The sequence below is a fragment of the Rhamphochromis sp. 'chilingali' genome, assembly GCF_963969265.1.
Source record: "Rhamphochromis sp. 'chilingali' genome assembly, chromosome: 14".
Lineage (NCBI taxonomy): Eukaryota > Metazoa > Chordata > Actinopteri > Cichliformes > Cichlidae > Rhamphochromis > Rhamphochromis sp. 'chilingali'.
In genome coordinates, this window is record NC_137941.1 from 24470187 (window position 1) to 24488164 (window position 17978).

The 17978-nt window shown below is 41.8% G+C and overlaps 2 protein-coding genes across 10 annotated transcripts in view; one reads left to right on the forward strand and one right to left on the reverse strand.

Moving 5' to 3' along the window:
• usp9 (ubiquitin specific peptidase 9) overlaps positions 1–6001 on the forward strand; it is a 36071-nt gene extending 30070 nt beyond the window's left edge. For 6 of the 9 annotated variants that reach the window (XM_080902701.1, XM_080902700.1, XM_080902703.1 and 3 more), the window contains 7 exons: positions 141–361; positions 471–559; positions 650–806; positions 964–1176; positions 1730–1759; positions 3052–3150; positions 4414–6001. In XM_080902701.1, the coding sequence (XP_080758827.1) occupies positions 141–361; positions 471–559; positions 650–806; positions 964–1176; positions 1730–1759; positions 3052–3150; positions 4414–4650 (1046 nt within the window). In that variant the 3' untranslated portion in view covers positions 4651–6001. The remainder of the gene's footprint in view (positions 1–140; positions 362–470; positions 560–649; positions 807–963; positions 1177–1729; positions 1760–3051; positions 3151–4413) is intronic. The other 3 variants (XM_080902704.1, XM_080902707.1, XM_080902708.1) reach the window with 1 other exon arrangement.
• Positions 6002–7990: 1989 nt separating this feature from the next.
• rpl8 (ribosomal protein L8) lies at positions 7991–12200 on the reverse strand. The gene is made up of 6 exons (XM_080902168.1): positions 12096–12200; positions 11069–11212; positions 10840–10981; positions 9050–9268; positions 8842–8957; positions 7991–8187 (listed from the first exon to the last, which is right to left on the reverse strand). Exons 2-6 carry the CDS (start codon positions 11204–11206, stop codon positions 8029–8031), a joined length of 774 nt encoding a protein of 257 aa, XP_080758294.1. The 5' UTR covers positions 11207–11212; positions 12096–12200; the 3' UTR covers positions 7991–8028.
• Between the last annotated feature and the right edge of the window lie 5778 nt (positions 12201–17978).

Consider the following 17978-nt stretch of genomic DNA (forward strand, 5'->3'; position numbering starts at 1 on the left):
ACAGCCACTCTGAGCCTCTGTGCTGTGTAGGCACAGCTTGGAGCTGAGGGCTCTCAAAGATGATGAATGAGGGACTTTGCTAATATCCGCCTGCATTTGTAGGATAGTCCATCTTAACTTTTGTTTTGTATTTCCTGCAGGTAATCCCCCTCTTCCTAACCCATATGGGGACACCAACCTGACGGCTCCAGTGATGCCTGTGCAGCAGCTGGTGGCAGAGATCCTGTTTGTGAGGACGAGCTACGTGAAGAAGATCATTGAGGACTGCAGCAACTCTGAAGAGACAGTGAAGCTGCTTCGCTTCAGCTGTTGGGAGAACCCTCAGTTCTCCTCCACTGTGCTCAGTGAGCTGCTCTGGCAGGTAAACATCTAATGCTTCTTCAGAGCAACATGATATTCAGAACTCCATAGGTTTCTTACTTATAAACGTCTACAAGTGCTTGTAATTAGACTGTACACATTGTCTGCAGGTGGCATACTCGTACACCTATGAGCTGAGGCCTTACCTGGACTTGCTGCTACAAATCCTGCTCATCGAGGACTCCTGGCAAACACACAGGTCAGACTTGATTGCTGAGTGCAGAAAGTTACAATTTTTAAACTTGAACGTGGTTTTAAATTTCTCCTTTGCTTCTTTTTGTGTGTGTAGGATTCACAATGCGCTGAAGGGCATTCCCGATGACAGAGATGGGCTTTTTGACACCATCCAGCGCTCCAAGAACCACTATCAGAAACGAGCTTATCAGTGCATTAAGTGCATGGTGGCCCTTTTCAGCAACTGCTCTGTGGCTTACCAGATCTTACAGGTAAACAGGCTGTCTCTCTTTAACTAATGCAGACCAAAGTAAGCACTAAGTAACATAACAACAAGAAAGAGGTATATTGATGTGCTTTGGCATGTGAAAAGACTGGAAGCTTTAAAACATTTAAACGTTTGTTACATTTCTGTGCTTGTCTGTACAGAGTAACGGTGACCTGAAGCGAAAGTGGACGTGGGCAGTGGAGTGGCTGGGCGATGAGCTGGAAAGGAGGCCATACACAGGAAATCCACAGTACACCTACAACAACTGGTCACCTCCTGTTCAGAGCAACGAGACCTCCAACGGATATTTCCTGGAGCGCTCTCACAGTGCACGTATGACACTGGCCAAGGCCTGTGAGCTCTGTCCCGAGGAGGTAATACCATTAACCTTGTACTGTACACACCCACAGATTCTCTTTAACACTATCTTGCAGTCTTAGGGAGAGGTAACAGAAAAAATATTGTAAGACTGAGGCTGAATGTGAATGTGTATCACATCACTTCAACACAAATAGCCCAAATGAATGGTCTAACATGACCAGCATTTAACATGTGGATATGTATGAGTACTAACACGGCGATTAATCGAATATTAAGCCGATCAGAAAATTTGTAATTTACCATTTTCTCTACCTCTTGTAGTTACGCACGAAATGTGTTGTGTATTTTTAGCTTTGTATCCTGATTTTTTTTTAAACATACAGAGAGTAAATTATCTGGAATCTAAGTGCTCAGCTAAAAGAAACTGAGCTTGATTAAAGTACAGCTTACCATGTTTGACTCTGTGTTGTTTACATGGCTGCAGTTCACAATACACACAGATATGATTGTGTTGTTTTCACTTAAAATGCGTTACTTGTATATATTTTTTTATGAATGGAAAATCCAGTCAAATGACACACTTCTCCTGTAATATTCCATACACAGCTCAAGTGTACTCAGGGAAGCCCAGGGAAGGTCAGTATTCCAGGCACCACGACATAAAAGAAGGAAGTGAGACAAAACCTACCAAAAGAATCAGCAGAGAAACAACAGTTTTAGCTTCCATCACATTTAACACTAGTTTAAATCGAATTGCACAGCTTTGAGTTTCTTGTAGATTAGTCAGAGGCTTGAAACACTATGACGATGAGCCTTTTGCATGTATTTTCAATATAAATGTCATGTAAATAATTTAGGATGTGCAGTTAGAGTAAACTACTCCAATTTTGTACATGTCCACTCTGCGTAGGTAAAGCAGATTGTGAGCGTACATGATATTTTATTTAAAAAAAATAAATAAATAAATCATTTCTTGGCTGTTCAAGTAAAAGGCAAGGTGTACTGGCCACTGGTGAGATATGAGATGCTATGTAGTGTAACTAAGCATGAGAAGTCATGTTACGCAGCTGCACACAGTGAACAGATCTTTGTTCTCTTCCTGTCCTGTTGCCCAGTCTCAGCAGCACTGACATAGCCAGTCTTCAATCTCAGTCTAGTGCTCTTTTGCCAGTTTTTGCTTCCTCCCCAACTTGCAGTGTGGTACGGCCAGCCACCTGCATCTCCTAGCCTCAGCTGTACTTGAGCATTCAATGCTAGTTACAGTATTTTAACTGTTAAGCCGTTGTGCTTTTTTAGCCGCTGTTTTGCAGATTTGTACATTTCTAGATCTCAAAGGTTGCACATTACTCTTAAAGGCGTAAGCAGCCCCTAATGTGAAGCTGTCAGTTTTGTTATTTGGATCAAATCAAAAGCCAGAACTTATCATATTCATAGTATTAAGTTTTAATCTGTGACAAAATAATGAACAAAAGCTAAATTGAAAAGTTTATAAACTCGTGATGTTTCAGATAGCTTTCAGGTCCTGTCCGTTACATCATGTTGTAATGTTGATGTGTACTTGACCTTGCCTCAGAGATAAGACTGTAAAACGATGAGGCTGATGTTATTCGATATAGCATGATAAAAGTACAAATGCCAATGAGCCTTGTCCTTTAAAAACGACGCACTGAAATTGCCTCCACAGTAGAGGTTCATGTGCACCTTCTGTTAGCTCCATTTTTTTCATGCTCTCAGCTGTAGACGCCACCCACACACATAATTCAATCTCCTAAACCTTATTTACTTGACAACACAGTAGGAAGTTTGACTTTCCCACACAAGCTACTCTCTGATGTCAGACTATTATACTTTGTTCAAATAGATGAGCACATTTCCAGTTTTTGTCTTGATATGTGATTACAAACATATATTCATCTCTTTTATTCTAGGAGCCAGATGAACAGGAAGCACCCGATGATCAGGACTCCTCCCCACCTGAGGATACGTCTCTGTACCCACATTCTCCCGGAACAACCCAGTTTCAGCAGGTAGTGTCTCAGAGGACAGCTTACTGCCCATTCCCATCAAAGGATGTTCTATCTTTCTAAATCATAACATGTGAGGAAAAGAACTTGCAATAGAAAGCAGCCTAAGCTTTTAGCAGCATAACTAAGAGAGTATCCAGCTCTTTACTAAAGAAAAAAGGATAATCTTATAGTACAGTTCAAGTATTTGTCTCCCATACTCAAACTGGGAGCTCGGTCCACAGCAGAGGGGCCTGCTAGCTGAACATGGGGTTTCTGAACTTTGGTGTGTGAGAGGAAAGACTTTAAGATGAATTCTGGATTTAACAGGGACACAGAAATATGACATCTCCTAGTTTCTGTTTGCCAACAACTTTTGCTTAACTGGAAACTTTTCAGGGAGGGGTTACGACACCTGATTTTACAAAAATAAATAAATAAATCCATCCCAGAAGTGCGGAGCTTGTGAAGTGTTTTTTCAGTGTCACTCTGAGACAGGATGTTCTCGAGTTTTCATATTGCACAGGTAAAAGAACGCAGTCTTAGACAGTGGTTTCCATCCCCGTAGCGAGTCTTGTATTATCTGTTAATGATGCTGGTAACCATGGTGAAAAGTGTTTTTTCCTGAGTATTATTTCGTGCCCAAGCACTCACACAATCAGTGACTCAGGTTTGTCAGTCTGTGATAATGCTGTACTGCAGACAACTTTGTGTCCTTCCCCGAGTACAAACTGTACTTGAGTTCATCCCTTTACACTGATTTTGGCACGTTTTGTCTGTGTATTCAGTAATTTACCACACCAGGCTCATTTCTTTCATCAGAAACACTTCATCCGTCTTTGAGGTCAAGTGCAAGTAAAATGTAGACAGGAAGCGGCATGTGGCTTCACCTTGAGTGACTCTGTGGCTGTCAGGGCATTTATCCCTACTGAAGACATACATTACTAGTCATAGATGGGGATTTTTTAAAAAATTTTTATAGGTTCTGCTTCGTGAAAGGCAGGGTAATTTCCTGTTTAGTGCATTTACAGCAAGCAAACACGGACTAAAAACAATCTGTGGTGCACATGTTGACTGTAGTGAAGAAATGTGGCTCTGATGTTTTTACTGATTCAGCAGCAGAGGTGAGGTCTGTCAGTTTAGATTAGTTTGGAGTTATTGGCCCCAGCAGCGTTGCACGTGCATAAAACACGTGGCTGTGGATGCAATTAAAGCATGTCATGTTTTCATTTGAGTGCATTTCTTATATGATGTGCTGATTTTTCTCCACGCTCTCCCCCCGAACAGAACAACCACCCTCACGGGCAGCCGTACACCGGGCCTGCTGCTCAGCACATGAACAACCCCCAGCGCCCCGGTCCGGCCTCCGCTCCGACTCCAGCCCCGACCCAGACTTCCGCCCCCGCCCCTGCCCCCGGTACCACTCCAGGAACAGGCCCGCGAGCACAAGAGAACTGGGAGGGCACAGAGGAGGTCGCTCCCGCCCCCACCTCCACCCCAGCGCCCGCCCCGCCTAAGGAGTAACCTCCCCCTCCCTTCCTCTGCTGTGCCTCGAGCCTCCATCGTCCCACTCTCTCCTCTCGCCGGGTCCCACCTTTCTCTTTCCCTCTCTCTGGCCCCAGGGCAGGGTAGAGCCTGGCCACTTCTCTCTCCACTGTCCCCACTCCCCCCGACAGCCTGCGGGAGACGCTCTCCCCTGACCTGAGGCCGCCTGACTGTGTGACAGGGGCCCGTTCTCGGCTGCAGAGGCGAGGGAGTGGACAAGAGTTCTAATAACGAAAAAAACAAATTTACCTGGAGCTGACGATGCTGATGCGCTTGTCTACACGACGAAAAGGTGTACATAGTATGTTAATGTTTTTGACTGTTCAGATTCCCCAGTAGCATAACTCTGTGTGGTTTGCTGTTGGGAGATGTTGCAGATGTTATGAAAAACAAAATGGATATTATAAATAATAAAAATTCCCCCCCAGAAAAAAAAAACTGTAAGAAGACAACAACTCCTTTGTTTTATCACCCATGCTCAGCAGTAAAACTTTGTTCTGCCATCGGACGGTTTCTGGTCATTCACCTGTAGAAGGACGCATTGTTATCATCATAATTATATTCTTCTTAAGCTCCTTGGCAACCTTACGACCCACGCCAAATCAACCCCCGAGCTGTGGTTGGGTTTTACTGCGAGACGTGGAATGGTTGGGTGGACTTTAATGGTGTTTGGTTGATGTGAAACAGCATTGATGCAACATTGCTCTGAAACTCATTGCCTTTCTCTCACTTTTGTCTTTTTTTTTCTTTTTTTTTTGGTTCTGGTAATTAATTCAATCCTTTCTGAAGCTCTAGTTAATATGCTGTAACATTTAGCATGGCTTCTCACCAGAATAGTGTAGCCCATGGGAAGACTTGTGATCATAACAACCTAAAAGCTGTTCTTAATCCACATCTCCAGAGGGGTGTTGTTTCCCTTTAGGTTGTCTTTTTTTTCTACTCATCTACCCTGTCTACAAAGAGGGCGATACTTTTTTTGTTTTTTTGGAACCAATGTATGAATAAGTGGCTTTTCAATTGCACATTATAATCCTCCAACTTCACATTTGGCAGTCAGTTTCGGTGGGTTAGACAACTTTAGCTTTCATCTATAGGAAAATGAACACATATGCAACAGAACTGCTGTACTGGGCTTTCTGGTGTATAATAGACTGTGTGGTTTGCTTCTGTCTCTTCAATAGAGCCTAGTCGTAGACAGACTTTGTTGCCCATCGGCCTCCTTTCTGCCGTGGAGCTGGTCAGGTTTGGCATCTGGCTGCGGTTTGGGATGATGTGACTGATCCTGAGCAGCAGCGAGCACCCACCCCACCTAACCCCACCCATCCCCACCTTTGAGAGTAGGTCCCACAGCAGGGTTTTACCGTAAGAATAGCGGCTGGTTAGTCATGTTGCAACTTGAGCTAACTTGTGATTATGTAGGAGTAAAGGTAAACATCAGTAAATACTGTATTTAATTGGTAACTTGAATGCGTGTAATTTTCTTTTTTTTTTATTCATTTTTTTTCTTTTATTTTGTCAAAAACATACCAAATACTCCTGCAAATGAAAATATTCTGCCCACCGTATTATATTTAAATATTTTGCTCTTATTTTATAGAATTTATTTTGTTGTATTTCACTAAAAAAATAGAATTTGATTTAAGAGGAACATTTTTGTCCTTGTGTTATTTTTAAAGAAGATATTTGACTGTACAGAGTTCTGCGCCCTGTTTTTTGCCGACTTTTGTTTTGGCCATGGTGTGACGTTGAATTCTGGAGCTACAGTCGCGATGTGGACTTTCACTTTGTGAGGTTTTTTGTGCACAGAAATATAACAAAAAAAAAAAAGCATTGCGCCCTTAGCAAATAAAGAACATGGAATCTTGCCTGCGTGTCATTTTTAAGCGTTGGACAGTTCAGAAGATACTTGACTTGTTTTCGATTCTGCATGAACTGTTCTGTTGAGCGATTGGTTAATTGATAAATGTACATCAATTTGTCCCTGGACGGGTCTCCACTAAATGGAATCCACCACTAATAAATTACAGCTGTGGTGCTCCTGCTTTGATGGCCAAAACCTGACTGCTGTGAAAATGTCTCAAATCTCTGTCTATCAGAGACACTCACACTCATTTCCTGAACTGCACATCCTCAATTCCTCCCCTTCCCCTTTGGTACCTCCCACCGAAGATGCGAGGTAGCAGCCATGTAGTAAAATGAGACTTTTTTTCCTTTTACAATGTCAATTAAATATGTTTGACTAAAAACTAAACTGTTTAACAAAACTTAATAAAAAAAGACTAGCTCTTCAAACAACTGCCACAAACAACTTGTGTGTGCAGTGTGACTTTTACTGAATCTGTGCCTTAATAAAGGCCCAACTTCAAGGGAGTCATACTTTGAAAAGCACATAGTATTTGTTGAAAGTGTGAATCTTACATAGTGGCCACAAGAGCAAAATAATTAAGTCTCTTTAACAAACTCTTGCCAATCACGTGGCTGTTTCGCCTCCATCAAGTCTCCAGTCTGTTTTCCACGTACCCTTCACTATTACTGATTTCTGGGTCACACTCAGAAGGCTGAGAGCAGGGATGAATTACTAAGGTCAGGCTATTTTATTGCTTATATACTTCAATGCATTGAAAGTTCAATCACCTGCCCAATAAGATGCCCTCTAGTGTTTAGAAGTGGTCACTACACTAAAGCAGCTAAAATTGATTTGGTTTTCCAAAAAACCCCAAAGAACTTTTGAAATCTTTCAGATAAGGGAAACACTCCGACCCTCGCTCCTCAAAGAAGACCATAACCTAAAAACAAAGATTAAGACAAAGGGATTTGGTATAACAAGTTATTCCTGTCACCAAACAGTAAAATAATAACTGGTGACCTCAGTGTGATTTGTTTTCCCCCAGTAAATCTGACTAAATCTTTAAAACCTGATGCAAATTCTAACTTGTATACAAATTGTTTCAAATTAAAAACTAATTAGCCTTAACAGGGTTAAAAAACATCTGTTGAGTATTTTTTTAAATTGTGTTAAAGCGTTGCTGGTGTGACAGCTGAAACACCTGCTCCTGATTATCACAACTCAGGAAGAACCCCCCCTCACTATATTCCTTTTTTTTTTAAACTCCCCAAAGTTTGTGCATGTTGAAAGCTTGTTGAGCAAAGTCAACACTGTCAAATTTAACTTCAGATTATAATATCACAGCTTCACCTTTAAAATTCTGCAACTACTCAGTTTCACACAAGGAAAACCTGCTCATCTAACCACCTCACTGAAATGGGGTTCATTGTTTTGTATGTGGTGTGGACTCCGGAATGACTTCAGCCAATCAAATGTTTTGGAACAGGTTTTTATTATCAACACGGTCAGATTTAGTTCTCCTTCTCCTGGACGGTCTTTGTTCCGCGCAGTCTGCCTGTACGACGGGCAGCAATAAGACCGACCTTGCGACCAGCAGGTGCATCCCTCCTGATTGTTGAGGGTTTGCCGATGTGCTGATGGTTACCACCACCGAAGGGATGCTCAACAGGCTGCAGGAGGACAGGAGAGGGGGGGGAGAAGCATCTTTAGTATGAGGACTTTCAAAAGGGAATCCATCCTCTACTCTTTTCTTCCTCACTGACTAATTTAACAGCAAGCACACAACCAGGTATTGTGATAAACATCCTTTCACCAGCCTCTTAGCTCTGAGAATCAGAACCAACAGGCCTTTATTTCATATGTTCAATAAAGATTGTTTTCTTTGTGACCAGAAAGGCTCAAACATGGACTTTCTTCATGTGGTTGGTGCTCTGACAACACAGGCAGCACCATCTAAAACCTCAAAGCAGGTTGTTCCTCTAAACGTTTTGAGATTCGCCCGCCCACAGACTCATTGCAGTGTGTGTGAGTTCTGCAGACTCTTCTGGAAACCCATTAGGGTAACTGTAATACCGAGTGATTAGCTATTATCTTCACCACCTCTGAGAATAGGCAATCATCTGCATCAGTGCTGAGACTTTTTATGGGGCTCCATAGTAAACTTTTCTAAAGATTCAATGCCCAAAATAACAATCTGATTATCTGCCTACATGACATGTCTTTCAGTTCAATGCATAAATACATGCATCTGTCTGCTGCTCTGCCTGCAGTCCTGTATGTGTTTCTAATCGCAGCACAGTGCCGGTACGCTCATGTTCACTTACGTTCATAGCCACACCACGGACACGTGGCCAGCAGTTCCTCTTGGCCTTGTACTTGTGGTAGGCACGACCGGCCTTCAGGATGGGCTTGTCAATACGTCCACCTCCAGCAACGACACCTTCACCACAGAAGGAGGGCAGACACGTTTAAACGCTTTCCTCAGTCCAAAGACTAGATCAAATGCGCGGCTGTTTCGTTACGCTTTCTTACCAACGACGGCTCTGTTGGCAGAGGCAATGACCTTCTTGGCGCCTGAGGGCAGCTTGACTCTGGACTTCTTGGTCTCGGGGTTGTGGGAGATGACTGTGGCGTAGTTTCCTGAAGCACGGGCCAGCTTGCCTCTGTCACCGGGCTTCTCCTCAAGGCAGCAGATGATGGTTCCCTCAGGCATTGTGCCAACGGGCAAGACATTACCAATGTTCAGCTGAGCTGTGGGACAAAGGATGAGAGGACAAGCTTCAAACTTCCATCTGACAATCTGAAAACAGTGTCACCTAAGCAACAGCTCTGTTCGCGTTTCATTGGAGGCTGACTGAAGACAGGTAATCAAAAAATGTAACAGAAACACGAGGCAGCAGATAAGCAGGTGCTGCACAGCACAAAAGCAAATAATCGCCCTCTGATTACACCCTAGGATTCTTCTGCTATTTTCACGGATGCTCATCTTTGCTTAATGAGCTAAATAAGACAATAGTTCAATTAGAACCAACACTGAGACTGAAAATTATTATTAAAACATCTTGTGGTTCATTCAGATAACTTTATCCATCTTCTCCATCAAGGACCACCAATGGAACAGATTTATTTTTAGACCAGAAAATATTTAACCATGCAGATGAAAGCTCAAACATTACACACTTCATGGTTAAAATTGCTGTTATCATGTTTGTCATTTAACAACCACAACTTAAAAGTCTCAGGGGAAAACAGAGATCCCCCTGAAGTGGGCAGTGTGGCTGAGGACAGCTGAAGTCCTGACCTATATATCAGAATAGAGCTGCTGGTTCCAACCCCATAACAAGTACAGGAGGGCAACTGTCGCCATCTTCTACTACCAAACACATGGTACTGGGTGCTTCTTCTGTCCCCACAAAGCACAAGTGTGGACCACAGCCCCAAAACTACAGATACCAAGTTTAAAAAAAAGTGTGTAAATGCCTTCAAACTGTTGAGTTTCTGTCAGCAGATATTAAAATAAAAAACATCACGGCAGTCCCAAACAGCTGACTCTCTGCACAACAGCACCATTATCAATGAAGGAAATGCTGATTTTTATTCATGTAGAAGGAAATACAAATAAAAGTAATCAAGTAGTGTAATTACACTTTGACTAAAGCTAAAAAACAACTTTAACAGCTACATCCTGCAAGGACTTTAAGACTTATGAGTGAAAACACAGAGAGTGAAGTTGAGATCTCAAGTGTGTCCAGCACTAACCCAAACTATGAAAGAGCAGAAAACATTCAGGCAGCTTCTTGTCGAGTTGCTCTGTATGTTGCATATTCTATCAGCTCCTATATCATATATGATCATTACTCCTGTGACTAACTTTATGACAGGAAAACATTAAATCATATCATTACATGGCTCCCTGGAACTACTGCCACCTCTGAAGCCACTCAATCTTAACAGGAACTTTAAAAGAGAGTCTGAGTGAGACAGAGGTCCAAAATTCCTTCTCAAGCTTGATTTAGACTTCTGTGGGAAATCTATGTCATAACTTGCACAGTAACCGGAAACTACTTTCATCCGTACACCTCAACCTTCCACGCCATTCAAGACATCTTTTTATGTGTCGACCTGATGTTTAGTTACATTTCTCAGGAGATGGATGCCAGATTATGTAGCAGGTTGTGGTGTAAAGTTAAAATGGGGATCCAGCTATGGTGTAAGATCGGACGCAGAAATAGAATTCATGCATTAGCGTCACGTTGTGGAAAGATCCATGGCAACAGATGAAAATCTAAGAGCAGCTCATACACCCTTGCTCAGCGTCTTACCCTTCTTGCCACAGTAGATGAACTGTCCGGTGTGGATGCCCTCGGCAGCAATGAAGAGCTCCGTCCTCTTCTTGAACCGGTATGGGTCACGGAAGGCCACTTTGGCCAGGGGGGCACCACGGCCAGGGTCGTGGATAATGTCCTGCAAGGGGAAACCAGCAGGAAAGACATTACAAATCCGTCCACCCTCACCACTGCCCAAAACAGCTCGGATTTATCATCAAATTACCTTCACAATCCCCTTGATGTAACCATGGCGTTCAGCGAAGTCAATGTGACGGAGTTTAGCAGCACCTTTCCTGTGCTTGACGTGGGCTTTAAACACAGAGCCCGCACCTTTTCTCTGTCCCCTGATTACACGTCCCATCGTGTACTGAAAAACAGAGCATTTAATGAAAAAAAAAAAAGTTACATTCTAGTGTCTTGTTTAATACAGGATAAAATTAAATCCAGCATCTCCATCAAACAGGTCAAAACAGAGAGAAACATGTGGCTACCCCTCTAAGCAGACCTGTGTAGTAATTACTAAAGCTAAACCTCATTGAATGGATCCAACCTTAACTTATGATACATAAAAACACTTTAAAGCAAACATTTAACCAGTAGCAAGTTAAAGAAAACGTTTCAAAGTCCTGAGTTTAAATGTGAGGATTTAATGAGTTCCACTGGTTTTTAAAAGCTTGAAACAGACACGTATCTGTCGGCTTGACATATGAAATGCTAACAGGGCTGCTACTAATGTAAAGTCACATTAAGTTTTCCTTTATGGGAACTTTAACTTGAAGCTTATGTATGTTTGTCGGTATAGTGGCTGAAACACTGCACAAAGCGAGTTTGGCTTCTCATATGCAGTAATACATCTCTCATAATGCTAGCTGTCGTTAGCCCGCCAAGCTAGCCTCCGTTAAGTCAATTTGTTAAAGTAACGGTTCAGGTTTAACACAAATTTCCTTTATTCCAACACTTACACGAGTATATACAAATTTAATTATTAGCAGCTTGCCAAATTTGCTCATATGAAAGGCTGCCGGCCTTTTAGCTACCAGCACACCGCTGTAAGTGCGCCATGTCGCCCAACAGGGACACACAAGCACGAAAAAAAACTTAAAATCAAAAGTCTGTCGTTAAAATGCTCGTTAGGTCTTAGTCTTATACACTTGTTCCGTATTTAGACATGTCTTTTTAAAGCGGATGGCCTAATTAAATCTGGATTTAGAACAGATTTTTAGGACGGGGATCAGAAGTAGACATCCTACCTAAACTCCGTTGACGGAAAGAGGAAGTGCAAAGGAAAAAGCCAAGGTTTTCTTCCGGAGAAATCACCGCGGGGGCCGACGGGAAATGTAGGCTTCGTCCTCGTTTTCTTAGTTTAACTCGGAAGTAAGCAGCGATTGTCGCAAATAGAAGAATCGCAGCACTGAGGTATTAAAACTCTATATGTGTTAAATGATGGGAGCACAATCTTAGCATAAATACAGAATAAATAAACCTAAACGCTACCTTTAAGCAATTTGGATTACAAACATTTTCACACATTGAATGATAGAAGATAGAAAAATAACAAAAAGAAACATTTTTGGGGGGCTATAAGGATGTTTATAGTAGCCTATAATGAGTTTCTTTCTAAATGTAGCTGAGCATTACACAAAAAAAGTATACAGGGATCTTTGAGTCTTTACTGAGGAGTATGATGACAGAAGAACAGCCCTCTTAAAAAAAAAGAAAAAGAAAAAAAGAAAAAGAAAGACTGTGGGAATAAATGAACTCCAGGAGATGGCAGCAAAATAATGTCAGAGTGGTTTTTATGCTCAACCATGAAATAATTGCCTGAAATATTTTTGAAAATGAAAGCTTCTGACAATTTAAAAAACATATTAAATATGAATTTGCATATAAGCAAAGCTTGCTAAAGCAGAATCGTGACATTTGTGACATGTGAACTACTAAGCAGAATTTTTGGCCTGCGTTAAATGATGTTGGTAATTATGTTTTAGGGATATTATCAGTACTTTTAGTGTGAAACGTGCTTGCACTGTCATTCTAGTGATGTTTGGTAAAGTCATCCCAGTTCTAAAAGATCATGTGGCCCCTGAAGTAATGCCACTGGACTCTGGGATTCTGTTATTTTGTCCTCTAGCTTCACCATTGAAAGTCAGCAGGGTGGTATTAGTGCATTAGCGCATACCTCCGGACAGCTGAAATCGAGATGCACTAACTCTTAATGGGAAAATTAGCAGGAAGTGTAAATTTAGTGCAAAAGTCAAAATTCACCTCAAGTCCCCTGTGATTTTTCTCACCACAGAAGAAGATGTGAGAGCAACAGTTGGCTCCCCTTCTGAGATCCGAGTGTCCCGCTGGTGGAACCAATCCACTGTGATTAATGGGGGCATGCACACACCCACAGAGCTGACAGTGTCCATGATAAATAGGTGGTTCACTTATTGTGATGCTGCATTGTTTTATAAAGTCCCACAGGCTTAACATGAATAAATGCTGCACACATGCACACAGGTTTTACACGTTACTGTGTTTTTGTTTCTTCTGAGGACACAGGAGTCATCCTAATTAAGATCCTCCAAATGACCCTGCAGATGTTTGTTTAATACACTGCAGTCTCAGATCTTCATGTCTTTACCAGTCACATCCGTGTTTCATTGTTTCTGTTCACTGTTTAATGCATTGAAATAAAGCAGTCACTTTAAATTGTTGTAACAAAAGCGAGAAGCGAGTTCATACAAGCTCAGAAACAAAGCATTCCTTTCTGTATTATTGTGTTACCTGGATGCTAAAGTGAGAAAGATGATGAAAGAATATTTATCATCACTGGTAAGAAACTCCAGGCAGCACAGCAACACGGTGATTAGCACCGTCTCAAAGCAAGAACAGTTCAATTCAACCACCTGGCTGGAGCCACGCAACCCTGACAACAATAAGAAAAAGGTAAGAAAAATATCATTCAATCACACTTCTCATGGCTTCATCTACAGTAAGAGGGTTGCAAGGTTACCTTGCTTGAGGCTTCTGCTAATAAAATCTGTATCTATGTGTGTCACTAAAAGATAAAACCTATCCTTATTTTATTATATTTATATATACTAACAAATTCCCAAGCTATGTGTGGGAGGCAGGGAAAGTACATACATACATATGATCATTACAGTATGATGCTATGATACATTATATTGTGACACTCCAGTCTAACCTGACATTCGTCAACTGCTGAACTGAACTGTCAAATATAGATACACAAATATATACGATTGTGGTATTTGTACAAAATACGCCATATAGATGTTGCCACTCACGGTAACTGTTTGTGCAAGAATGGTTCACCAATCATAAGGATACATACACCAAGGTTTTTACTTGATGTGTCTTAATCAGAATCAGAATTTGACTTATCCCTAAGTTTGTACACAAATGAGGAATTTGTCCTGATGTCACTGTGCAAAAACCTGTGATACAGAAATGAAATATATCATATAATATAGGCATTGGTACAAAAACATTGATGTAATAACAAATGATGAAAATCCATGCTTAGTACTTATAGATGCTAGAATAGAAATTAAGAAAATATAAAAAATCTTTAAAAAATAAAAATAAAAAGACAGAGGGAAAAATTCTAACTGTTGGTAGAAAAGGATGCTCCCTGACCGGGAATCGAACCCGGGCCGCGGCGGTGAGAGCGCCGAATCCTAACCACTAGACCACCAGGGACCTGCGACAAATTCCGCAACCTCTACAATCAGAATTTAATACACCTGACCGCCAGATGGCGTTGTTGAGCTTGGTGGCAATCCAAACGCAGAAGTTTTTCCATGAACTTTAAAACTGTCAAAATATTCATCGTTTGATCCGCAGCAGTGGAGGAACAGCGGTGAACACCAGAACTGCCTGTTCAGCATTCAGCAGCACACAGGATCAACACCACAGAGACAAAAGAATTAAGCTAAAGAGTGAGTGCGGACTCGTAATCATCTGGTGGACGCAGATGTCTGAGCTTTATGAGGTGGTAATGTTGTGTTTAAACCTTTTTACTTCTCTACTCTAAATGCTACAGATTTAAAGGCTGCTACATTTTTTAGGTGGAAAGAGTGGAAGTAGAAAGAAGCCCTGCCCATTAAATAAAAGAAAGAACCTGTGGTTTTGCATTTAAAACCCAACTTTTCACATACCTGCTGATCTTCACTGCTCCTCATTGGTATCTAATTAATACACTCTACATTATACTCTCATCTGCCACTTTATTGGGTACACCCTTTCAACTGCTTGTTTTTTTGACTATCTAACTAGCCAATCACACGGCAGAAGCTCACGTGGTCAAGACTACCTGCTGAAGTTCAAGCCGAGCATCAACAGGCGAAAAACTATGATTTAAGTGACTTTGAATTTGGTTGTTGGTGTCAGACGGGCTGGTATGAATATTTCAGAAAATGCTGATCTACTGGGTTTTTCGTCACAACTATCTATGGGGTTAGAGACAATGGTATGACAAAGAGAAAATATCCAGAGGTCAGCGGTCAGAGGAGAATGGCCAGACTGCATTGACCTGTTAGGAATGTAACAGTAGCTAAGATAACGACTCATTGCAACCAAGGTATGCAGAAGTCAAACCTTGAAGCAGAAGACCACACTTGGTGCTTCTCTTATCAGCTAAGAACAGGCAACCGAGGCTACAATTCACGCAAGACCACAAACTGGACAAGAAAAGATTGTAAAAACGCTGCAAGTTTAATGTGCCTCGATTTCTGCAGTCACATTTGGATGGTATGGTCAGAGATTGGGATGAACAACATAAAAGTATGGATCTATTCTGCTCAGTAGGATGGTGTGGGGGATATTTTCTTGGCACACTTTGGGCCCTTCAGTAATAACTGATAATCATTTAAACCTCACAGCTTACCTGAGAATTGCTGCTGACCATTTCACCCCCTTTATGACCACAGTGTACCCATGTCAAAGCACAAATCAGCTCATACTTGTTTCCTGAACACGACGATAGCTTCACGGTACTCAAATGGCCTCCACAGTCACCACATCTCAATCCAGTCGAGCACCTCTGGGATGTGCTGGAACAGGAGATTGACATCAGGGAATCTCCCATAATGCTATGTGTGTGTGGACCCAAATCTCCAAGGGATGTTTCCAGCACCTTGCTGAGTCTATGCCATGAAGAAGGCAGCTAAGACAGTTCTGAAGGCAAAAGTAGGGAAAAGTAAGGTGTGCTTAATAAACTGTCCGTGACTGTAGTTGATCCTTGTAGCATGTTGTTTGCTAATGAAAATGAACTGCTTCCTCATAAAAAGCAAGGTTCAGGACATCCGAAACGGAGGGAGCGGCTGCGGGTACGAGGAGGAGGAGGTGACCTCTGACTTCTGACCTCCCAGTGGTGGAATAACCTTCGGCCTCTGTATGAAGGAAAATGCACACAGCTGCAGATGTGACAACAGAGCTCCATTCTGCTGTCCAACAACTAAACACTGCACTGCCTCGGCGTGCGTGTGTGTATATTAGCCTCTTCATCATTAATACAGTTAGCTTTGTCAGATCTGGGACAAAACAGAACAATAGAGCTAAAACCCCAATAACATACATAGACTCTTCTGTATATTCTACTGTTTGCTGTCCTGTTTCTCTCCAATTTAATCAGAAAATGTCCAGCAGTGGTTCTCCTCCTCCACTGCAGCTGCACAGTTATGCGTCCCTGTATACTGCTGCACACCAAGGAGGCTCCTATTGTCCTGTGGAGTTCATATCTGCTCACTCTGCGTATGGACGTTTGTGTGTATTTGTGCGTTGCTATACAATCAAACACATCCTCGGTCTCTCCCACAGTCTCCATGGGAACTACAGACAGGAAGTACAAATTTAAACTTTAATTAACTTTAAAACACACATGTGCATGCATACAAACACACACACATGGTTGTGATTCATATTTCAGGTCGGATGTCAGTGTTGCCACTGTTTCTTTGTAAATGCTCTGCAGTTTTGCAGAGGGTACTGAAATGTTTCTCAACCAGTAGATCAACAAATAATGAATAAAATATTAGAGGAATTTAGTGGAATCAGCTGCCCTTTAACTTAATAAAACTGGACGTGCACTACGACAGCGCAGACCTCTGCCAGTGTCAATATTCTGAATTTAATAATCCATTTCTCCCCCAAAAATAAACTAAACTGAACATTTTGGACTTCAAGGGTTAACATCAAATAACATATAACAATATTTCTTCTTAGAACTCTGTCACACATTGTTCTGTTTATGCTTGAGCTGTTGGTGGTCCCAATCACAGAAAAAACAGAAATCACAGCAGAAACATTGCCTGTATATAAAAGATGGAGGTAGTGACATTCACGTCACCCACTGGTTTGTGAAGCTCTGTTCTGAAGCCTCGTGGTTAGGATTTTGGAGCCAGAAGTGAGCATATTAAGATTTATGAACTAAGTTATAAACAAAACTGTGTATTTGAGGCCGATCACGTCACAGCGACGCAATGAAGGCTGTCCAAACTTGTAGACTCCTCCGAATGCAACTGACAAATGTGTCCTCCTTTTCCCCGAATTTGAAGGATGTGCCGGGTGTGTCCTTCGTGGCCCACCATATCCCAGAATTCATAGCGCGGACCAGCCAATTCCAGTTTTCAACAATGGCGGCCGCTACTAAGTTTTTAATATTACTCTTATTACTCTTTCTGGGTCACAAAATAGACTTTTAACATATTTTCAGGCGAGAATGTAGCTGTGTAAACTTCAAATATCTGCTTGGTTTATCAAGACATCGGATATTTGCAAAAGTGCTCCGATGTTGTCGGAGATGTCTGTTATCCACCAGCTCGATAGCTAGCCGGGAGCTCGAGGGTCACTAGAGCCGGCGAGAGCGGCAAACTCTCGGCACATCATTTTCAGATCACCGCGGTCTTTCGCTACTCAGGTTAAACGTAATATATAAATCACTTAGATAATCTAAAAATGTTATTGTTGGGCTTTTTTCAGTGTTTTATTTGTTCGTGAGTAAATCGGTTTGGCTGAGATTAAAGTTATTAGATTAGATAAAATAAAACTTTATTAATCCCCCGGGTGGGTTCCTCCTTGGTTTTCACACAGCTGACTAAACGTCAAACAGAAAACTGATT